Here is a 25,073-nt window from a genome sequence, read left to right as displayed (position 1 = left end):
GGCTTCGCTCTGCTGCTGAGGGGAATGGTTTCATGTCACGTCCCTGTTTCGCGGGCCCCTGCAGTCGACCTCTCGTCCTGTTTTTCTGGCTTTTCTTCCTTAAACGTACACTTACAAACACACCCCAAAACAATATGATACAACAAACCGCCTCAACAAACTGACCAAACAAACATTATTAAACTGAGATACACTCAACAAAACAATAAACTGCAATTTTAAACCCCTCATTTTTCACATGCTGCATCTTAAGCTTTCTCAACATGGCACTGTTGGGTTTTCCCACTCTCAGCAGTCTTCCACCACTTTCTAAAGCAGAATGAAACTCCTGACTTCTACCATGAGCTGCCTCAGCACCACAGACATTGGTTTCGACCTTTTAAGCAGCACTAATACATCATCAGGCTGTTCTGGACCACTCACGTTTATTGCTATTCACTGAGAAACGTATGAAATTCTTGAGATATTGACTAAAGGTCCATGCAACCTGTGAATTACTGGAGGTGAACTACGTATATTCTGACAATCACTCATGGACTGTGCGACCTGAAGCTCCCATGCCCACTGAAGTGAGCTCTCCTTTTGCATGCCCTTTCACCACCTCAAGAGTAAATTCTTTGGAAACTGTACCGTGGTCTGCATTGTGCAAAGCAAAACAGATTCGCAGCACTTCTTAAACGTTATAACTGCTGAAAACCGGCTCCTTTCCAGTCAGGGGAGAGCCCTCCGCTTAGCTACTCTACCGCCAGAAAAAGGAACAGATCCCGGACTCTCTGGGGGCCGCACGCACAAAATGGCGCTGCCGAGCGCACGCACCGCCCACTCGCCCAACGGCCGGCCCCGCTGCGGCCCCGCCCCCCCCTCCGGCTGCCTGCGGTGCGGTCCCGCTCCGCCCCCCGCGCCCGCCCGCACCCGGCTTCGCGCTTCCCACACCTCGGGACGGGCCGCCGCCTCTCCCCGCGCCGCTCCGGGAAGATGGCGCTTCGTGAGGAGGCTCGTACGCCCGCGGCGGCCCGGCAAGCAGAGCGGCGGGGACCTGCCCTACGCATGGGGGAGCGCCGGGTTGTGTCGCGGCGGGGCCGCGGGGGGCTGTGGCGGTTCGGGAGCTGGGGAGAACAGAGGTAGTAGGTAGGTAGGTCCTGAGAGGCGGGGGAGCGCGCGGAGCGATGCGTGGCGAGCGGTGTAGGAGGGGGCTGTGGCGTGCGGAGGTTTCGCCCTGGTAGAAGTTGCCCGGGAGCCGCGGTGAGGCGGGGGGCAGCTCGGAGCGCTGCGCCCAGGTCGCGGTCTCGGCGGGACTTGTCAGGCGGGCGGCCGGTATCTGGCGGCGGGGCTGGCACAGCCGCGGCATCCCTGGCGTGCGGTGCCGGTGTGGCAGTGGCACCTACGGGCTGGGTGGTGGCTGTCATACTTCCCATCCCCTTCGCCTGTGTCAGCTTGGGACGCCGCCTTTATGGCTGCTCACGCCCCTGTGAGCCAGCCGCACCTGCTCCTCCGCTGTCACTGCTGCCGAGAGGCATCGCTGGCTGCCGGCTCCGCTTCTCCCCTGAAGTGCAGAGGCAGCCGCTCTGCAGGAGCGGCCCGAGATGAGCAGCAGCCGCTCTGGCTGCGTCTGTCTGCAACGGAGGAATTGGGCTGGGAAAAGCGCCCCGGAAGAGCCTTGCTGCGGTGTTTGTTCATCATTCATCCCCTGTCCCTGGCGGTTTCATCCCTGGCGGGATGGGGGTAGCAGGCTCTGACAGTGGTAGAGAGGCCATTTTAGGCGTTTATTTAAATACTCGGACACCTGGCATGCTACACGAAAGGATCGCTAAAGTATCTTTTCTTAGCAATCATACCCAAGGGCTTTATTTTTTTTTTTTCCTTTCTTTTTTTTTTTTTTTTTTCAGCAGTTATGCCCATCCCGTTGCTTTTACACCGAGCTGGTGGAACGTTCTTACTAGGATGTTTTCCGTCAAAAAACACTGATTAAAATAAAAATATCTGTGGGAATTTTTCAGTGTCAGCAAAACTTTAATCAGGAACCTACCTGGTTTCCTGCCAGTTTGCTTGGCTCCTTGGCTGCCTGCCTGGTGGGTTGCTGCAGAGGCAGGCCCCCACCATTTCCAGCTCTTGGCTCTTCCACAGGCTAGTAGAACCTCCAGGAACTCCTGTGAGCTGGAGAACTTTATTTAGCTTATTCTTGAATATTATCACAGTGTGGCCAGCAGGAAAAAAACCCCACAGTATCTAAACTTTTTTGTTAGAATGTCAAACTCTTCCTTGGAAAACATTACAATTCTATGTGACTGAAAATGCCACTTCTTACACAGGTGTGCTTCTACTTCTGACTCACCTGAAGCAGCCAGCATCTGACTGCCAGATCCTCTTCACTGACACTATTGTTTTTGTAGGAATCATCTTTCAGATTGTGAGGATTTGAGCAAAGGAGGTATCTGAAGGTGTCAGTTTAGCATGTTTTGTCTCACAACAAAGCAGGGATTGTGAGAGTTTTCTGTTTTCTTGAAGAAAGAATATATCTAATACACAGGACTAGTTTTTGACTTCTTATTAGTTTCTCTGAGTATTTTTTTTCTCTTCTATGGCTTCTGACTTGTTCCATCTTTCACTGATATTTGCATCAACAGGTATACACAATGCTTATTTTTTGTAGGCACAGTAATTTGATGAGTAATTTACATCTTTTAAAATTAAATTTGTCAGAAGTTGAGCATAGCTCAAACTGTTCGCTGTTCTCCATCTTTTCATTTCTCTTTGGAAAACCTATGGACTTCCCATCTGAACACTGAGAAAAACAGATGGATTGAACTATATTGAAAAATACTGTGGCAGCTGAGAGAATAAGAAATGGCAACTAAATTTTCAGAGTTATTTTTGGCTTCTGGTCACAGAAAGCCTTCCCATTTCTTGGTGATTCAAATGTGAATCAACCTGAAAAATTAGCCTAAGTAGAAGTTCATGTTATTGTTATAGTATAGTAAGTTAAACACTGAAAGAAATGGTTGCATAATTTAGGGATCTTCATGTCAGTTTCATCTGTGGTCTTTCCCAACAGACTCTGTCAGAACCAGAAGTACTGTTTAGCAGCCACCTATATGAAGGCACTGATGGAGCCCAGCAAATGCAAGCAGAGAAGGTCCTCTTGGAGCTTATTGACAGTCCAGGATGTCTTAGCCAGTGCAGACTTCTGTTAGAACAAGTAATGGTAAGTATCTGAAAGGTGTGTTACACAGCAACATAATCACGCTCTTGGAAGCTCATATCCGTACAGTAAAGGCAAAATGCTTTTCCCTATTTTGTACATATTCTGCTTCATAAATGACTCTAGAATTTATGTCATTTGGAGGTGATCTTTGTAAAAATGACAAAGCCTTGCATTAGACATGTCAGGGACAAAAAGGGAAATCAGCTTTTAGAACTGTCAGAAGGACTTTGGTCATGGGTTGTGTGTCATCTGAAGAGCCTTGTAGGGGCACTGTGGGGTGTTTGAACCATCACCTTGTTCTTGTTTCTTGCTATTAGCTAGATAATGAAAAATATATATATTTTAAAAATCCTTAAACTGCTCATTTGTTGTGTGTTAGTTTAAGCCATTTTCTTACCATAACTCGGTTTCATTTCTGGAGTTTGATTTTGTAACTAACTCTGATTAAAGTGACAGGGAAGTTGATTCTGATTTGATAGTCCAAGCTATGTCCAGTATAATTCTTGCTGTGTTTTTCTGATCATTCAAAGAGAGAAAGCAAAAGAGGAAATCCATTTGAAAATATCTGTAATCCAGGGCCAGAACCATGTGTAATCATCTTGTGGTTCTAAATTATCAAGTGATTTAAAAACAGGTTTCAAAACTAAAGAACTCCACTGAATAGTGAAATTGCTTTTAGATAAGTGATTTCCATTAAAGGGGATGACAGTTTTAGGTCTCCACAATTTTACTAATGTTTTATAGTTAATGTTTATTTATAATGAAACAAATACATTAATAAATACATTTTTAAAAAATTATACACTTAAGAAACCTTACCTTTTTCAGTTATTTATCAGGTTTTGACTATTTGTCCCTGCCTTTAATTAGTTAAAAATTAACTTAAGCCAACTTTATTTTGATACATGTCAACAACTTTTGGAGCAGATTAACTTCCATCTAGTTAGGAGTTTCTGCAGATGCAGTGTGCATCTCAAACATAAGTTGTTTTAGATTGAATTTAGAACATTCAGTAGGGACTCTTGTCTGAAAAAGTTTTGTGTATTTTGAGTTGTCTGTGAGAGATACTGTTACACAGTGAAATAATCAGTGCCCAGAATATGGGATTGTAATTAAAAATTACTGTTCTACCTGCCACTGTTGTCAAGTCACAAACTGTTATATATGTCTTAGAATAATGGTCATGTATGTAGTGTGCTTTGTGTTACTAGATATTTTGCTGTATTTACTGATTTAACTTTAATTACCGTTACGGTATGAACCATAGGAAAATTTTTTGTTGGTTTTTTTTCAAATAGCCTGTGACTTAATTTTTCATTAGAACCATTTGATTATTTTCTTGAGAAAAATACTTGTGTTGCAGATTTTAAAATCCCTCTTTACAGGAAATTACATTCTGACCTACGTAGCATCTCAACCCTAACTGGCTCTTGTTCAAGTCATTGCTAAAATTACAAAATCGGGATTGTTTGAGGTACTGAAACATTTCATCTTCAGAGATGTTATTGCTGATTTAAAAAAAAATTTTTCAGGTAGGAAACAACCGTTCACTTCTACCATTTTTGTTTGTTTGGACCTCTTCATTTTTAGTGCGTGGCATGGTGTGTTACTTAGTTGTTCTGTATGTGAATGGAGAAAGTGTAAAGAGCATTGCATAAAACACAAGATGGCCCTACAATGGAGAACCAGGGGTGAGGCTGATACTTGAGTTTATGGGGTTTGGTTCCTCAGTGTATCCATAGTGCTGTTTTTTATAATGTGGCTGTAAACCATCATCCCCTGTCAAGCTATTCTATTTGGTGCCTTAGTTTTGACTGCTGTAGAGATACATGGATATAATGTTACCTCCAGTTACCTGGATAGGCACACTGGTACTGCACCATATGAAGAGTAAGACTGACAAATGTTTTAAAGCGTAAGGCTGATTGTGATTCTTGTAATAGTGACCACTAAAATTGTACAGCAATAACCTAGTTTGTATTTTTTCAAGTGTCATGGAAGGTTGGTCAAAAAGGTAACTTTATAAACCATTTGAGTGTTCACTGTTGTGATCTTACATCGGTGCTTTTCTTCATAAGCAGACGAGTGTGTGGGACTTCACCTGTAGTTTAGGTTTTAGCAGAAATAACTAGATACCCCTGCTTCTGAAGTTATTGAGGAAAGCTTGTGTAAAGGTAGAATTGTGGTACATGAAATTGCAAGATTTCCCCCATTCCTTTTTTACTTCATGAGAAATTGATTTATATTTTTGTGTGGTTACTTAGAGAAGTGCATAAACATATGGTCTCTGTCCATGCATGTAGAGAAGTGAAAGAAAAAAAGTAAAAGATAATCTGTCACTCCTAGGGTTGTTGATATACAATATAGGAAGATAGATAATAATTCTAAAGTGTTTTTATGACTTTACCTACTTCAGCTTATGTATTTAAATCTAACTTATGACTAAAATTATGCACTGTACATAGGAATATGGGCAAGTTTGAGAAGGAAGAGCACTCATCTTTCTTCTCCAGTAACTGGATGGCAGGAATGTTCTTGTTTTGCTTTCTTCCATGGTGTTTCCTGTTCTTCCACTGCAAGTGTCACTGTTTCCCAGTGAGACTCCTAATGTCAGAGTGCAGTCATTTGCTATATACTGGACACTGCAAATTTACCTGTCAAATATAAAGTACTGTCAGACACAATGACTAGAGGTGTAGGATATATAGCATCTTCTGTGACTGTTTGAAGAAAGTGATTGGATGTCATGGTTATTAGCCAGACCTGGTTATTTCACACATTTAATGTGTTTAAAAGGTTTTTTAAAAGTTTTCTTGTGGATGGCTAATCTGCTAAAAAAGTTAATACTGATAATCTTTCTGAGTGTCTCCGTAAATGTAAAGGCTAGTGCTTATTTGAGAGAATCAGAAAATTTGTTACTTGGACAAGTATTTCCAAAATGATCCATTGTTTGTTATTTGTGTCCCTGACAACTCAACAAGAAAATATCAAAAGTTTGTTTCTTGCCAATGAGTTTCTGTTTGTTTTCCAGTCTTATTTTGTTTATAATTGTGTTCAAGTTAATGTACTTTTGTGAGTTACATTGGAAATGTCTAATAAAAGATAAGTTGCAATATTCTGCTTATTAAAAACAAACTCAAGTATACTTCTCTACCGTTTTGCTGTTACTTTAATGGATGTACTGTAATTGGATTTTGCATTTATTATTAAAATAATTGCAGTGTGACTCTTCAGTGTGTAGCTCATTAAAATGGAGATTTAAATACAAAACTTATCTTCTTAAGAGATTTCTTTAGTTAAATTAAGAATTTCTGTAGAAAAGAAAATTAAGCCATTGATCTACTACAGAATTAAATTCTAGACAAAAATTGAAAAAGTAATCTCTAAACAATACTTGTGTATGTTAATAAGTAACATATAGTATTCTTAAATACGGCTATATCATTCCAGGTTGAAGTTCATCCAGTGTGAATTTGAGTGTGACTTGATATTGAAAAAGGGATTAGCAGCTAAGTCTGCAGCTCTGTTCCCAATTCCTTCATAATTCATCACTCAGCTTTTCACAACTATGAAAAAGGCAGGTTTCATTTTCCATTCTTGCAGATTCGTGCAGTCTAAGGAGCATTTATACAGACTCTTCTAAGAATCTGAATTGTATAGGAAAGTTTTTTTTAAATTACAGTGTAAGCTGTTTAATGTTACTGAATAGGGCAACAATATAATTTTTGTGTGAGATTCTCTAAACTTTTACTTCTGATTTGCTTTGGTGCATGTAATAATGCAGACTAGATGACAGTGAACCACTTGGGCCCCTTAGTAAGTAGCCAGATTCTTTGTTAGTTGAACTATGGGTGATCTTTAGGGTGGTGAAAATCAGTGTATCTGTGGCAAATACTGGAAAATTGTGACAAGGATGGACACTGAAGCTCCAGACTGCAGCTGTGAAAACAAATGTAGACATCTCCCTGCCTCAATGTAAGTCCTAATTGCAGTTGATTTTAATTTTTTTAAACAAACAGATTTAATTTTGCTATAAATGCTTTGTACTATTTCAGTGAAGACAGCTAAATTTTATTAATTAAATTCAAATTCTGTTTTGTTTCTGAATTTTGAAACATTCCAGGGAGCTTACATACTGATGATCAGATTTCGCTCTCAAATGCAAATATTTGACACCTACTGTTTTATGTTTTATACATAAATTCTCAGTTCAAAGCAATGCATTTTATAGTTGTGTGGAGGGAAGTAAATTAAGTTCTTATTATAGGTAGCATTTCAAAATTTCTCTTCTTTTTTTTCTGTAATGTTCCTACATGCACAAATTAAATTTTTTCATGATTTGAATGTCATGCAGCTTGCCTTAGCAGTTCCAGAATACTGATCAGACCACTGAGAAACATGTAATAGGGAGCTTCTAGATTGTGGTCTGTTTTCAGATAGCTTTTTTTATCCTGCAATTCTTAAAATTCATGATGAAGTTGTTTTTTTCCAGAAGTAATTTTAGGGTGTTATAAGGTCTAGTTCTGTTAATGTTGGCAGAATTTGACATGGAAGCCCTCTGACCATTTTAGCATATTTCAGCCTAAAAAATTATCCTTCAATCTAGAGGTGTTGGAAAATAGTAAATACAAGCTATGATGTTTGAGCAGTCCTATTTGTTTGGGGTTTTTTCTGTAGGGCACTGTGGACCATTGTATAATAGGAAAAATGATTCTCTCAGAACTGACTCAGGAAATTAATCTAGTAAGTGTGTTTGTTTTTTTCTTTCTTCAAGGGATATCTGTATTGTTAATAAGCAGTATATTGAATGTTTCTATGCCTTCCTTCCACTGCCAAAATATATGGAGAAAAAATTCTTCATGCAGAGACTCTGTGTACCCTGTCTGACATGAGTTAGAGTTTATCCTATCACAGTCACTAGAACAATTAAAGCAAAGTGAATGATCAACTTTTTCAGTTGTATTTCTGCCAATCATTTTCTTGTTTACATCTTAACCTGAGGAGTTGCCTCAGATCTCTCTGTCCAGAAAGACATCCTTCAAGTGACAAAAGGAGGTGCCTCAGGAAGCTGTCAAGTTGTAGATTTAGTGCTGGATCATAATTCTAATTTCTACTGTCAAATAATTAATCTGCCAGATATACCTATCTTCTAGTTTTAATGAAGAAAGAAGCATTGTTTATTATCTCTTACCTTTTCTTAGGTTGATTATTCAATACCTTCAGCAAAACATCAAAAAATAGCTACCTCATTCTGGGACACCTTTCTAAAGGACATACTGCATGCTCTCCTTTGAAGGAGGTGAGACTAAATTGTTAACATAATAATTGTCCCACTTTGAGTCCTTAATATGTTCTGAGATTAGGAATTCTGTATTTCATGGATTTCATGACTCCCGGTTAAGATAAAGTTAAACTCAGTTCTAGGGAGGGCATGCTCTCCTGATGTATGCAGGATTTTTAAAATAAGTGCTGGAATCGGATATTTGGAGATAAATACTGTGTAATTTAAAGGAAGAATTGGATATTTTTTTAAGAATCATCTTAGATACAGTAAACCCCATTCCACTCAAAACAATAAATGTATTTTTGAGAGCCTGTATTCTGCAGTAGCCAATTCCTAGCTTTCTTCGAGTTCAGCTGGTCTTCAGGTACTTTTTTTAGTCTCTCAAAGGTTTGTCTGAGTGTCATCACACAGATTGCCAGTCAGAAACACAAGAAGATTATAGTAAGTCACTTTGTAATGCCAACTTCAGTGTATAAAGCTGATATTAGAAATAATTCAATACATGTAATACATTGAAAAATAGACTCGGCTAGCAAATGTGTTTTCACTGAAATAATTTCAAGAGATTAAAGTTACAGGGGGCAAAACAGGTTATCTTTGTATGAAATATATAGATATTCAATGTTGATCTCAAAGCAGAATTAATAGTTTAGTGTCAATTCTAATGTGGAGCAATAATAATTATCAAATTAATGGGGTATCTGATGACACATGGTTGTTTTTAATTCCTGCCATCTGAATTTAAAAACTGTTTGTTAAATTAAGGGATAAGACGTTGGATTTAAATACGGAGCGGATAAACTAGATGACTAGATTTTTTTTTCTAGACAAAATGATGTCTATTTCCATTTTAATGTTCATTAATTGCATCAGTGACTGATGAATCTGAGCTTTATTTTCAGTGCCTTTATGTTGTGTGTGTAGTATTGAGGTAGTTACTTCTTCAAGATAAAAATGTCATTTAAGTTACAATAACTACAAAAGGGGATGGACAAAATTATACTCTTATGCAGAATATATTGAGTATAGATTTCCAAATCACAACAACTTGTTTTGCTTAAAAAGCACCTTTTTATTATGACAGTGCAGGAATTAGAAAGCCGTAGAGACACTGAGAGCTAGGTTTCTACAAGTATTGTAAATTGCTACATTCATATTACAGGCTGTTCACTTAATTAATACTGGGTTTTTCTAGACTTACTAAAGGAGCAGCCTTTTAGCATGTATACTGTGAAACCATTTAGCAGCCTCAGCATAAAGCTGGAAAATAACCAAGTGTTGAGATATTTTTTACCCATACAATGTATGTGACCTGCACTTCACGCTGGTCTGGAGTAACTGAAAAATACATGGAACCTTGCATTTTATTTTTGCAGTAATGTTAGCACTGTTTTAACAGGCAGTATTAATGACATGCTGAGTTTTACCTGTAAGTAGTTTATGCAAAAGGAAAGTTTCACCAGGCTTTAAAACATGATTTTAGCTTGATATAGCAGTTGTCTCTAAGGTAGTAATAATAATATTCCCTTTGTCTTTAAGGAAATAGTGTACCTTATATAGCTGAAGGGTTTATTTTTCTCTGAGTATGTGTTCTCTTGATCCGAACTTCAAATTTTTATATACATTTTCCTTTTCAAAATTGTTTTTAAAGCACATTCTATTCAGGTCACCTAAAGATTTCTTTTCTTCTTAGCTCTTGGTAACGCCTTTAACTCTTCAGGACCAACAGCAACGAAATCCAGCAGTGCAGCTTTTGAAACTTGTACTAAACCACCTTAATTTTTATATCATTGGAAATTCAGCTGATGAATCTGCCGATGACCTATGCACTGTGCAGGTTCCAACAAACTGGAGAACAAGTAAGAAAAGAACATCACTGTTAGTAGTCTGAAGTTTATACTCTGTGGAGTCTGTAACTTTTTTTTTTTTGCACAATACGTGCAAATAAAATTTTTAATGTGGAGCAGACATTTTTGCTGGTGGGTTATTGGCAAAACTTCTTCTGCTATTTCTCTCACATTTTTCCTATTGTTGTTTTTACAGATAGAAATAATAAATGTAGTCTATAATGTAGGTATTCACAAGAAATCATATTACTCTAATTAGCACCAAATACTATTCTCATCCCTGGCATATGAGTATCTCGAGGAGGTGCAGCATATCTAGCAAGCCCTTTTTTGTCTGGGAAAACTGATAATTTTTTTCTAATTTTTTTTTTTTTTAAACTGTGCTTATTTGCTCTATGAGAGCTTGTTGATGAAGGCAGCAGAAGGGTTGCATCTTGGTTTCTAGGTTCTAGGGGTTTGACTTCCTGGGCTTAAGCAGTGCAGATGGCAGTCTAGTTTAAATATGTCCAAGCTAGCTTTGATGAAGTTACCCTGGGTAATGGACGCAGATTAACACAAGCAGCATGAAGCTCCTTGTAGGCTAATTTATCCCACTGCTTGGCATAAGAAATGAGCCTGACTGCAATTTGGTTACATTGAACTAAAGCAGATACACAATTTCCCATCGCCATGAGGAGGGGTTTAAATCTGGATTACGTGTGTGGTATGGCACTCTGTAGTGTCTTAAATTCCTCCCCAGTTCAGCTATACTAATCTTTATCACTTTCCATACATAACTCTGTTCCTTCACCCTTAATGTACGGTAGCCTCTAATTGCTGTATGAGAGAAGAGCAGTAGTATATGGCAAGCAGGGGAATACTGACAAAAAGGCTGAATTTGAGCAAGTGAGGTAACTTTCCAGGATGCCCTAGGAAGAAAGGGATAGGTTTTCCCAAGATTTTACTTTATATACTTTAAATTGTCCATGGAGGGATCTACCTTTAGTCATTAAACACGAAGAGTGCCTAAGAAAATTAACCTTTGTAATATGATGCTTTATTTTACATGTCTTCATATAAAATAGTGCTTATAAATGGAACAATTTTGAAATGTTATGTAATTTGTGGGATTAATTATTAATGAATTATTGGTGACCTATTTCTACCCTTTTATTATACCTCCATAAAACAAGGTAATGTTATAGTTCATTTGATGTGATTCCACACATCAATTCCACACTGTGATTCAGTGGCTTGGTGTTTAAAGTATATAAAGTGAGGTTTGTCGTTCTGTAAAAATATATTCTGTCAGTGATGTAACTCAGATTTCTAAATTCTCTAGAACTGGTTTCCACTCTTGTGAAGTTTTGAAATGACAGCAGATTTAAAGAAGATGACAACTGAAGTTGGAGATAGATGGATGTTCATCCTCCAGCGTTAGTCCTCACCCTCAAAAAAAGTCCCAACAAACTAAACCCTTTATCCAACCCCAAAATAATTAGACCTGTGCTGCTATGTAAACTTTGAAGTCCCTACACTGTCTAGGTTACTGAGTTCTGCACTCACACACTCACTGCACACAGTACACACACACACAAATACACACAGATGCCCATGTGCTGAGCTGCTGAGTGCTAAGCTCCCATCTGAGCAGGGTTTAGAAGCTGTGGGGAATAATGTCTGAACATTTGAGGTACCCCTGTCTGCATGAGAAGGACACATATTGCAGGAACAAGATTCTCAGTGTTAAAAATTTTATGAACTTATTTTTGAAACACACCAAGATAAAGGTGTGCACACTATTTTAGTAACAGTACAATTGTTATCTTAGCATTTTCTCTTGTCTTTACAGTAACAATAGTGTCCTGTAGGAGAAGATTTTGATCTTTGAATTACTCTGTTGCTAACATCAGCTCTGCAAGCTTGGAAGAGAAAATAAAGTTGAGATGTATTTCTGTTCTTTATGTTTCCTATTAGGTGGTTCTAGACCTGGTTTCCCATTCAACATTTAGAATTTTTGAGTGGCCATATTATAGCACTTTAACCTCACCATGCACTATGTAAGAATCTCGACCTTGAATTCTGAATTTCTCTTGAAGGACACAAGAGTGCCCACAGGCAGTTCTGGTTCTGCTCTGTAATGTGTGCCACAATACCTCTCAGTTCTGCCTGGCTCTTTCAGTAGCTGTGTGAATTAATAGGACTATTTAAGATAAAGGCATCGTGTTTCACAAGTAGAATTTCATACTCGAATGCTTTAGCAGAAGTATGTTTTGTTTTTTTTATAGCACTGGGAGTTTGCTCCAAATAGTGTTCATTAGTTGCAAACTCTAGCAAAGAATGGTAGCATCTGTGTGCAAACAGCAGAACCCCACTTCTTAGATACATGTGCACCCCAGATAACAAAAGCTTATATTACTTCTAGACTGGAATGTGTGCCTGAAGTTATAAGGTAAACTTGTAATTGCAACTTTAAACTGTAATATGGAATGTTTAATTTACTACTTTGTTGGCATATTATGTTTTGATCATGTTTAAAAGCTGAATACGCTGGTTCTCATTACCATAGTGATTTCTTCAGTTTATCTTAATTAGCTGATGTAATTTTACCACTTTTGTTTATTAAATCCAGACTAAAATCAAATGTAAATTCTAATTGTTTTTCTTCTCATGGGCCTCTGTGTTTTGAAAAACCACAAAGTTGTCTTTTTTTTAAGACTATCTAAATGAACTGTATTGTTTAGCTATGACATGTTTTCTTGATGAGTCACTTTCTAGGGCCATGGAGTTGAGTAATGGGGAAAAGTGGAATGAACCTCATACACAAGAAAGGGTGAGACAAATAGAACAAGGTAGAGAGTGGCAGGATTGAAACTGGCCAATTTGAAGTTTCTTAGTCGAAATCTGTATTTTTAACAGTTTAAGTAAATGGCCTTACAGTCAACATTGTCATACAGAAAATAAGAAAAAATGTTTAAATTGCTGAAAGGATTTAATTTAGTGCAGGGGCTTTTATGAATTCCTGCTAATAGGATCTCCTTTCAGGCTACAAGACTGCTGAACAAGCCACATCCACTTTTCCTTTTCTATTTTACATTGCTGAGACAACATCATTTGTTCATTTTGTGTGACAAAGTACGTTCAGCTTCACCATCATTGTCCTTCTGTCTCAGTTTAGCCTTAATCTCAGGTCTGCAGATTAAGTAATCTGTAATTTTACTGTTTGGTGACTAAGATATAGTTGGTGGTATTTGTCTTCTGTTATCCCCATACGTATGTTAAAGGCTGATTTCCGAATGATCTGAAATTGTGACCTTCTTCATTGTCTCAGGATCAAGAATTGATAGTACCTGGGGGAGCTCCCAGTGGTCAAGTGCTAGGACAGAGAAGGACAACCAGCTAATTGCAGGTGCAGTCAGCTCTCCTGGGCTTTCTCTCAACCAGGCTGTGCTTCTTTCAGCATTTTTAAGTTATCTTCTCTGTTCAGTATGTCTGTAATGGAATCTCAGAGCTGAACCTTTGTGTCTCAGCTTTCTTCTCTACTGAATGGTTCATTCCACATCAGCTTCCAGACTTGAAGCACTGAGTAGGGTCAAACCATCTAATATAACAGGCTCCACTGAAATGTGCTGTTGTCTTCATCACCATCAACACTGAAAATTCACTGTCATTGTTTGGCACTGGTGAGTGACTCTTTTGCATGTCCTTGTTATATTCTGAAGGAGTGAGCTTTCTAATCTGTGAAAAAATATAGCAAGGAGATAAGGACAGTACTGATCTCCTGCCAGTGTGTATCATTCTAAAGACAGTCTTGGTAACCTGCTGGCATGTATCAGTTCATAGCTTGAAGTGATTTGTGTACCACTGTGGTCATATTGTCTCATATGATGAAGATTCTCAGTTGTGGTGTTCCTGTGGGCAGCAATATCAATTGTAGATTTTGATATCAAATGTTAGACCATTCTTGAGAAAAATGGCATATTGGGGAGCTGATTTCATAAGGTTTCTTCCATTTGCTTCAAGGAGATTAATTGAAATGTTTGCAAATGCATGTTGTATTCTGGGATGACCTTTTTCTTAAAAACCAATATAGTATATAACATCCTTCTCCATTCAGGAGCCATCCAGCTGATCCTTCAGACAGACAAAAGAAGTAGGTTGGATCAATATAAGGAAAGTTACTTTTGTTCTTTTGAGGGGTTTGAATAGCTATTCTCCCTTTTGTGTAAGGATGAGTGGAGAACTAAAGATTTTTTTACAAAGGGTCTACAAGAAGATGCTTTCCTACAAACTAGAAAGGGAAGTTTTATTTCAAATATTTGTAAATACCTGAAGAGGTCTGTTTCAGCCCATTATTAATATTAGAGGAGTTCCAGCCAATGTGTCTCTCAAAGTTTGGATGTTGGCATTGTGAGCTTTGTTAGCTTTTTGGATGTTTTCTTTATCTGTAGGATGTTTGTTTCCTCTGCAATAAAAGAGCAACCTGCTGATTAATAAACCTTTTCTGCTGTGTTTTGTGTAACAAATACAGTTACACTTCATGGCAAGAGCTATTGGTCTCAGGCATTCCATAGGGTCATAGCTTGTTTACAGCAGAATGGAATAGAGATTTATAAAGTAGTTGCGTGAAGCTTGCTTATTGGCTTTTTTATCATGGTCTTGTACTGAATTAGAAATCACAGTTCAGGATGGTTAGTATTTAACTTAATTTTTAGACTGTGTTTTATATGCCAATAACCTCATATTTGGATATGAAAAAGAGTGGTGATCTTATGGTCTAGACCTTTTCTCAAACCAGGAATTAATGACTTGTCAGTTTATTAAGCAGGCTACATTGGCACTTGATGTATTTGTTTCAACATCTTGTTGCATCTTTAGAATAAAGAGAGAGCTGTAATAACTTTTTATTTCTAAAAATCAACATTGTAGTGTCCCATGTGCCCTCACAGGAACCAGATGAAACTTGATGAACAATTTTTTGAAAATTAGGATGTTAACTTTAATTCTTTTTGCATTTCTCTGTCTATAAAAATTAATTTAACATTCAAAGCCTTGATTTATTTTATACCACTCTGTTAGGATGAATTACCTAATTTTGAAGTAACTCAAGTTATTAATTGCAGTGTAAGTTTTAGAAATAAGAAATACTTTTTATTTTTTTATTCATATGCCTATTTTGGTTCTCTCTGTCTCACTTAAATTGTCTGTATAACTACTGGTTCTTTCCTAATATCATTATCTTATGGCTGCTGCATCTTTACATGGATAAATGGTGGTGTTTTGAAAAGGTGAGACAGGTTAGTGAGTTATACAGCTGGTTTTTTGCATGCTATTAAATGTCTGTGATTTATTTTGCTATTCTTTGTTATCAGTTTGAATATACTGATTTTGGGGGAAGGAGCCATTTTTTTACTAATATATGTACAACCTCCTGCTTATCTGTTTTTATTGCTTTCACTTTCTTCCATGCACCTATCAACTTTTATCTGAAAGACCTTTCATAAATTACCTGATTTCATTGAGCAGCTGCAGTCTGAATTTATACTCCATTCCCTAGACCTGGGGAGGGGGGTGAAAAGGAGACAATCAGCTGGAGGCTTTACATGTGAGTGCTCTGGGAGTTGCTGTTGTGCATTAGAAAATATTTGCTGAAGTTAAACTATTGTGTTTCTTTTCTGCAAACTAAACATTTGTGCTCATATTGAACAATAACTGTTGTATCCCCTAGATGTACATAGTTGAATTTAGATGTTTAATGGCTTTTAATGTTACAAAATAAGTTAATGTAATATTAAATTCTTTTTATTATACTGTCTTGCTCTCTGTATCAATAGTGATGCAGTCATGGTTTACTAAAATAATCCCCAAGAAATGGGTCATTACAGTAGTTAATGATTACTTGTGATCTATGTTAATGACTGATTTCTTTGGGATTATTGCTGTTATAAACCATAATTACAGATTATTACAGAAATTATTATTTTATAAAAGAAAAGATGCTATCTGTCTCAGTAATTGCAAAAGTTAATGCGCTGAAAATTTAAGTAGTGAAAGTATAAAAGAGGGAAAGAAGTCATACCTATTAATTTTGTATTAAGCTAAGAGAAAAGAGGGCAATCATCAGAAAAATAGCTATGTACTTAAAAATGAGCTTCTGTGATTTGTGAAGAGTAAGACAGGTTTTTCTTTTTAAAAAGATTATTGGCCAAAGTGGTGGCTCTGCTCTCTGAGCCAGCTAGCAACCCTTCACAGTTGCATTTTAATCCATCTCCATTTAATTCTTCTGTTAATGCTAAATTCATTTGAGCAATGTCTGTTATCTCAGACGTTTCAACTCCTTGGTGTTTTGCTAATTATAGTGCAATGTCCTAAAGTCCTAAATTAACAGCTGTTCATACTGCAGTGTGTAGGGTGTCTGATGAGATTTTCCTTGGAAGTGTCCTGTTTGTGAAGAAACTCAGGTCTTAAAACAAGGAATTATGTTGATTATGGGACAGCTGAGGCTTTCCTTCCTGATTATTAGGAATGGAACATAATGAGAAGATATTTGGAAATCTTCCTCATATATTTCGTTTTATCTTAGAAGTCAAAGTCCTATCTCAAAGTGCTTTCTATATCAGGTCTCAGGTTGTACTACATATACATGGGGTTTGTTTGTTGTTTTGGTTTTTTTTAATAAGACTGAGATTTAAGATAAGCTTGAATGATTTCCTGTACTTGTGTTGGAATCCTCTGCATCTTATTCCGTACACAATCCTAGTAATGAGGCCAAGACATGTAGATTATATAAATATCTCACTTATTGAGGAGCCTTGTTTGATTTAACTCACATGGAAAGTTAAAAGACAACTTCCAAGTTGTCTTTTTTGTTTGTTTATTTGTTGTTGGTTTTTTTTCCTTATGTTCAAGCAATTAATTTTAATTCATAACAAATTATCTTTTGCCAAATGAAGTCCATAGTGTTCTATGGTGTCAGTGCATTTCAGTTGAGAAGAAACCTTTAGTGGTATCCTGAAGTTTTAATGGGTCTGTATGTTACTTTGCTATGCAGATCTAAGCTTTGTTCTTACTTTAAGGAAAAAATCTGCATCTTTCCTAAGAGAGGATGCAATTTCGTGCTGGCTTCACAGCTTTAAAAGCTGAAGTAGTAGTCTGCATTGCTTGAGTAGGTATTGCTTGGTCAAATTTAAGGTAATTCTACCTTAATGTGCCAGAGATACTCAAATAATCCAGGTTTTGCAACATGGCAGTGATTTTCCATCAGAGAGAGGCCAAAATAATTCCCCTGAGTTCACAGTTTGTTAATTTAAGAGTTCCATATTTATAAAGCTGGATTTCAGTATTTGAAAATCTGTAGAAAATACAACTCAAAGACTTACTTATGGAACCTTAGCTTTACAGAAATCATCATCTTTCCATTGTACTTGACTTCCTCAGGACTTTGCCAGTGGATCCTGTAAGTGCTGTAGTGGAAAGCAAGAGTTAAATAATCTGGAAGATTGGAAGGCATGGCAGCATGGCTGGAAATGGATGAGCTCTGTCTTTCCAGAGAGACTTTCTAAGCTGTGTGGTAGTTCACAAGCTCTTCTATTGAAGAATATGGCTGACTTATGACAATAATTTTCTTATGTGCAAATCACTTTAGATTATAGTTTAATATTACTATGAATTCTTTATCTGAAAGAGAAATAAGTAGATTGTACTGAGTCTCAATTACTTCCTAATTCTATGATAAGATCAAGTATTGGTCCCTCTGTAGATAAAATTGTTCATGCCTTGAAGTAACTTGTGGCAGGCAAGTGAGAATAGTAGATCAAATGTGTATCTAATCTCACCAGTCTGAGTTGGTTTAGTTTGTATTTTAGGTTAATTCCTTTGTGTTTTACTTATCAGCATGTCCAGGTCAATGGGCAGTTACAGTTTACCTGTCAGTTCTACTGAGGACTTTTTCTCAGCTGATTTGTCTGGATAGGTTTTCAATCTGATACAGGCAGAAACCTGAGCATTCCATAGTCTGATGCCTTGTACAAGTGCTGGTGCCATAAGGAAGGCTACTGTGTGAGCATAATGGCTTATAATCCTTTACTGTTCTTTTCTTCTTTTTAATGTTAGGCTGTCTGGCATGGCTTATCTGTTTTGTGGGTGCTTTTGTGAGAGAGTGATTTAACACATGGTAATGCTGATGAACACGATGCCATGGATGGTTTTATCCTGTCGGTATGTACTGCTTCTTCTGAATGATTTACTTTGTCTTATTTACATTTTGTCTCAGCAGATATTTTGAATTTAAATGTCTCAATTTTTGTCCAATTTTTGGATGGTTTGTGCTAAAGGACTGTAACAGACTTACTATGGGTTAGGATCGTTCCTCTGTCTTTGTTCTTTACTAATTTTCATGATCTTAAGAAATGAAGGAGTCATTGAGGCTGTCATTTCAAAACTGTTTCAGAGGAAAAGAAAAGGGTTAAAGGAAAATACGTCTCCTAGTATAAGCAGTGTTTAGATATGCCCACATAGTTACCTGTTTTCATTTGAGCGTTAAAAGTTGTATATACAAGAGTTAGTTTTATCAGATATGACTTGTGGCTCTTATTAACTGTGATACCTCTTTTACATTAATTATTGCAAGTGAAAAAGTGCAGAGGAACTCTTGGTAAAACATTGAAAATTTAGACTTAGATTTGTCTAGAGCTTGAAATAAAAAAGAAGGGTCTAGGTTTAGAAATGTGCATAATAGAATCTTTCTGCAAGATCTTTGTGAATCCCATGTATTCCTTGTGGCAAACACCTTAATTCTTGTTTTCACCTCCAAGTATGTTGAAGGCATGCATATATGATCCTGTTATTCACGTCCTTTAGCTAGCACATGGAAAAGGCCATACAACTTAGAATTGGATAAACAACTTTAAATTTTCTCTTTTATTTCTTGCCTTTCTCATCTGCCCTGGGGCTCTGTGGTGTTAGTGATCTACATTTTTATTAAAAATGAGTGTTTTGATATACAGCATTACAGGTGAAGTAGCTAATGACTTCTAATCCAGTGCCTATGTGTTTCAGAATTGGCAAAAGTTTATTTTTTTTTATTGGTAGGGAGTTAAGATTTCAAAGAACAGATAGCAGAAGAACATGGGAAATTAAAGAAAGGAATAATTAATTTTTTTTTTAAGTATTTCATTTTCATAGCTGACATAAACTGAAAATGATTCTTTGAAATCAGTCCTGGTAATGTGGAGATATGTACCTAGTAGGGACTGAAGGCAGAAAACACCTGTGAGATTTTTTAGGAGAGAGAATTGGGAAGAAACAAAGCAGACAGTGGGTTATACACTGTGTATGTAAACTTACCCAACAGTTGTTTCAGTTTTCAGGGAACTTGAACATCTCTTATCTTGAACCTGCAGTTTGAGACTGATGCTTCTCAAATTTGTCTTGTTCATCATGGAATTGATGCTCTAAGAAAAAAGAAACATTTTATATATGCATGGCTGTATAACATATGTATCTGAGAAAACTGCAAATGACAAAGCAATTAGAAAAGAATTATGCTTATATCTGACAGTGATCAATCAGCATAATTAGCATCTATTCAGAACAAAATCCTTGAAGAAACTGAAGCAAACAAAAAATGGCTGTTGGATTCCTAAACAGATTAGCTGTGACAATATAAATTAATTTGAGAGTTCTTCCTGAAAATGCTTTTTTTTCTGTCATTAAGAGTTTTTCAGCTAGTATCTTTGATGGACGCCCACTTACCACACTCTAATAATGAAAAAGAAGAACTGGCAATTTTGTGGTTCATGGATCAGTTCTGTAAAACATACGTGGAAGACCAGCTTCAGCCCACCTCGAAGGTAAATATTGGCTGTAAATTACATTTGAAGTAAAAAAGCTGGTTCCAAAATTGACCTTTCAATATATCTTATGCATAAGAGCTTAGCTGGTAGCTGCTTGGTTAGATGGACAACTAGGTAAGTTAATAAGGTGGTGTCTCTCTGAGCAAGCTTCCTACCATGAATGCTTTTGAGTTTTGGCATGCAAGGAGTTAATATTTCAACAGCTATGCTCGTTAAACAATTTTAGGTTCCTGTGCGTTTCAATTTTTGATTCCAAACATTTAGCTGGGTTCTTCTAGATTGTGTTATATTTCACAGCTGGGTACACAAGATTTATTCTTTTAATAGTTCTGTTCTTTTGACAGTTACTCATTTATGTGGTTTTCATTGTATTTCTCACATTAGCTGGCTTTTCGGCATTTTAAATAGGGAAGAGGGGAAAGTAAGATGCATTTTTGAAGAAGCAGCAGTTAATTCACCTTAACTGTAGGGGACAGTCATAATACGGATATTATAAAGAGAATGTCAGTAAGATGAGATCAGTTGATCTTGGGAAAGACTGAAAGAATTCTGTTGGAGCCCCAAGCAAATCTTTAGCAAGAATTGTGATAGTGACTTAGATTTGGTTTTACTTTGTGGTACTTTAGCCCTGCTTTCTGGTGAATGGACACCAATCTCAAGAATTCTTTTATCCCTTCAGGTCTGAGCTGTATTTCAACTTTATTGAACAGTCCTCACTTCATATTTAAAGTTTTACGCCAGACTGAATTACTTTTTTTGGTGAAAGCGTTGTGCTCCTTTCAATTGTCAAAGTCCATTTGTTATGTTTAAATATGGTACAATGCTCTAATGCTTAGTAACAGAAGGTATGCAGTAAAAATGTGCTTGTGCTCCTGGTACTTTCATTAGCAAACCTCCTGTTTGCCTGCCTCCTCTTGGCAATTCAAAGGCCACATGGCTCTAGAGTAGCTGTAGTTTCCTAATTATTTTTGTCTATCCTATTTTGGGGGTTTTGGTTTCAGCTTCTACTCTGGCTGGAGAAGTCCTCTCAGTATATAGATTTCTGTAACAGATTATTATAGGAGATTGTATACCCAAGCTCTCTGTGTCAGTCCTTATAGAAATCTGGAAGAAGCATTTGTATGTGGGTGAAGCAGCAGGCAAAATACTGAAATGCATTATTTATACTTAATCGCCTTGAGCTTTATTGTCATGGGAAAAAAAATGTAAAATCTGAATGTTTGCCAGCTACCAGAGTACAGAGTTCAATACATATGAATTTATTCTGCTCAGCAATGTGTTTTGAATAGCCATAAGACTGTCTTGGCAATTGCATTTGTGTGGAAATTAATAATAGAATGGTTAATTATTGAGTAAAATGCTGGGTAATTTTTTCACTTGATTTATGGAAGAGCACTTTGAACAGGAAGAATTAATGTGTCTACCAAAACTTTTTCCGCATCAGAGAAAACTTTAGGATGATTTCAAGAAAATGGTTTTGTGTTGGTTTTGCTTTATTGTTTTGTTTTTTCCTCTATGCCCCAATAACTGGACATCAATCAAATTAGTAATATACCCTATACTGGGTATTGCCTTTGCTTATGACATGTGTCTTGTATGTAACCAGGATGAGAAAGTGGGAATTTTCAGGTTCAAGAGGTATTTCCAGCTGCCGTGTAGCAGCTCCATAGTTCCCTGCAAATACATTTTCCAAGTATGCTTTTTTTAATGGTTTGGTTACATTATCTACTAGTATAATTTACTTTGCAGTCAAATTACATTGGGGTTTTTTTTGTTGTTTTAGTAGCCCTGATATAACAGCTTCTCATTTGCTTTTATAGAATCCTGTGGTCCTTATCACATTATTTTACAAAACATAACAAAAGCTATGTGGAAAAGCATTTGAGCTCCCTAGTTTTTGGGTTTTAAATTTTTAATAAAACAAAATGAGATGTTTGTGTACATTTTGCACTTAAGAGAAGACAGCACTTGCATGATTTTTCTGTTTCATCCTGCTGTAGCAGCAAGTATAGCAGCAGATGGCATTCTACCCTCAGAGTTGTAAATCCTCTGGTACTGTCTCTTGCTGGCAGTTAACTACAAGTACACAGTAGAAAGACGCACACTTGGAAGCAGAAAAATCAGACATATATCAAATGATTAAGCTCATGCACATATATATATATATATATTCAGGATTGCTTGAATTGTTTTATTTACAGGATGGATAATGGAAATTCTGCATGCTTCAGCCATATTGGAATAATTGTTGAGACTATTTGATCATATGCTTGCATACAGAAAACAGGAAGTGGTTAGAGAAGGCTGAATAGTACTGTGGAATTGTAGAACAAATCTTCTATATAAATATACAGATTTTGTTCATTTATTATCTCATTCTTAAGTATGTGTGTATAATAAAAGCAAATTCATTATAAAAAAAGAAAATTCGTTAGGTAAATGAATGTAGTCTTATTAAACTGGGGGTTTGCTGTCTAAGGAAGAACAGCAAAACCTTGGAGATGTCTTCCATGATACTGTATTATAATTTCAGCACCATTACATTTCCAATACAAAAATAATACATCCAGATTCTTTCTTCTGGATATGATGAACCTCTGAGTGAGTATACATATATTTCTGTTGAATACTAGACTAGATTCTCTGGTACTGTGCAGCATTATTAATATCTATTTGTCTATCAATACATATTCTGTTTTAATGCTGATCTCTTTTTTATGGAAAAAATGCTGATACGGATACTGGCAGGGTAGTAGAAGATAAGTTGGCTGCAAACCCATTGCACTGTGCTTTACTGAAGTTGGAGTCTCAGCTTCTCTCCATGGCAGCTCTCACATTAAGAGTTCCTGGATTTCCCTAGAGTGGTGCAAACAAACTGCTTCCATCCCAAACTTGGCCCCAGGGAGAGGCTGGAGCAGGGAGAATGGCAGGGAGGGACTACTCTGGCTCTCCCTCTCTCTCATTGTTAGTGAGAGATTACCAAGAGTAAATCAAACTGTAACTTGTTGGATAACTTCTGTATATCATAGGAAATCAGTTTAGCTAAAATTTCTCATGTTAACTTACAATTCTGTCTTTAATTTGAAACATTAAGGCATCTTTATAATTTGGAGTCCTGACACTTTGAACAGTGTTCAGGTCAGTTTTTCATATCTGTACAGTTTATAATTATTTCCTGTGAAAAATGGTTTTGGTTGAAAACTTTTCTAGTGTTCTTGAACTTTTCTATGTTCTTGAAAAAATGTATGCATGCATAAATCAGGTGGTTTGCGGTTTTTTATGACTTTGCATCTTCAGTTTCTGAGGGATTTCAGTTTAGGTGTCAAATATTTTGTGATGGAAAACAGATTTAGTGGACAATTACAGAGACTGTATATATGAGAAAGAAATTAGATTTAAAATATTATTTTAATGAGTAAATCTGAAGTAAATCTGAAGTTAGGATGTAGAACTGCCTGTCATGTCACTTACGCTCCTTTGTGGCATTCTAACTGACAGGATTTTTTCTTCTTCATTTTGCACTTGTCATGTTTACTTTCTATAGCATATGGTGATATTTAACTGGAGTTACGCCAGCGTTCAGTTTTCAGGCCATTCCTGAAACTAAACTGAAACCTATTCACCTCGTAAATAAGAGTAGCATGGTGAAAACGTTAATGATAGCAGGTGACTGAGGCTGTGCCATGCCTCTTTAGCAGAGGCTCATTGCAGATTATTTCTGAAGTTTTGTTTTCAGCTTTTACAAGCACAACAATTTTGTAGAAATCCCACCCATAATCTTTACCAGAATAGTTATACTTTCAAGGTTGGTGTTTGTTTTGTATATTAAAAAGAATTTGTTGGTGAAAATGCACTTAGCTTATCTGCCTCCACTGTGATGCAATTAGTGGTTTCATGTTCTGTTCTTTCTAATCAAACAGCAGCCCTGACTGTGTTTAAAGAAGTCTGGAGGTAGTTTAGAGTACCCTGGAGATAGCCCTAGTTTGAGGAATGCCTTCAGAGTGAAGATCCTGGACAGGAGGTTGTTCCAGCAAGCCATGCTTTTTTTTTGGCCCAGCCTTAAAGTGATAGAGACCCCAGATAAATAAGTAGGAATTAGAAAATAAGTAGGAATTAGAAACAGAAGAGTCAAATTCTGGGGAAGAGCCCCATGTACAAGTGAAGCATTACAGCTGTGACCCAGCCTGGGGAATCCCATCTCTCCTTTCAGTCTAGGGCAGATGCGAGTGAAGAAGGAGTAGGAGTATGGATAAATGTTTCATAAAGAACCTTTAGACAGTTTGAAGCATGATTATAATGTGGGGTGGGGGGGGGATTTAGATGGGATATCTTACTGAATCTTGCACATATTTCCTTATGTGGTCAATAGAAAGGAGCTACTGTACTAATATTTAGGATTGCATCTCTATGTGTTTTAAAAGCTTTTAAATTACAGACTTGACATATGAGGTAGATCTACATTATGATAAAAATACCTGAAAGGTTCAGAATTTAGACTGCAGTGTGTTTAGAACAGAGGACAAATGTAATTTCTTTGCTCTATGTTTTTTGCAGGAGCTGAAAGCAAAAAACACATGACCAGATATCATTTAACCACTGAGCAGAGGCATGTCTTTTCATGTATATTTCTTTGATTGCATTGCCTGCAGACACAGAAGCATGACCTAGCAAAAAAAAAAAATCAACAACCAAAACCCAAATAAAAAACCCCAGCCCCCCCCCCCCAACAAAACAGTTCTACAGAATGTGACTCTAGAAATAGAGATCCACAGCAGCCCAATGACTTTAGTGGGGATCTTTGCAAGCATAGGGGTTGATCTATGTATATCTCATAAAAGGTCCTAGGATCCTCATGATTAATGATATCTTAACACTTATGAATGATTATCCTTTTCTGAGCTGTAAAA

The 25,073-nt window shown here is 37.0% G+C and overlaps 1 protein-coding gene across 1 annotated transcript in view; it reads left to right on the top strand.

Moving 5' to 3' along the window:
• Positions 1-911: 911 nt before the first annotated feature.
• RANBP17 (RAN binding protein 17) overlaps positions 912-25,073 on the top strand; it is a 135,640-nt gene continuing 111,478 nt past the window's right edge. The window contains 15 exon segments of the mRNA XM_030459397.1: positions 912-1,128; positions 3,053-3,202; positions 4,566-4,724; positions 7,871-7,945; positions 8,404-8,476; positions 8,479-8,501; positions 10,180-10,371; positions 12,601-12,764; positions 13,091-13,164; positions 13,644-13,721; positions 14,986-15,003; positions 18,425-18,465; positions 18,467-18,516; positions 18,518-18,529; positions 20,028-20,163. Coding sequence (XP_030315257.1) covers positions 3,119-3,202; positions 4,566-4,724; positions 7,871-7,945; positions 8,404-8,476; positions 8,479-8,501; positions 10,180-10,371; positions 12,601-12,764; positions 13,091-13,164; positions 13,644-13,721; positions 14,986-15,003; positions 18,425-18,465; positions 18,467-18,516; positions 18,518-18,529; positions 20,028-20,163 — 1,179 coding nt within the window. The 5' untranslated portion in view covers positions 912-1,128; positions 3,053-3,118.

The sequence above is a fragment of the Calypte anna genome, chromosome 13 (genome assembly GCF_003957555.1).
Source record: "Calypte anna isolate BGI_N300 chromosome 13, bCalAnn1_v1.p, whole genome shotgun sequence".
Taxonomy (NCBI): Eukaryota; Metazoa; Chordata; class Aves; order Apodiformes; family Trochilidae; genus Calypte; species Calypte anna.
The sequence above is the reverse complement of the archived record's forward strand: the minus strand, read 5'-3'. Positions and strand labels throughout refer to the sequence as shown.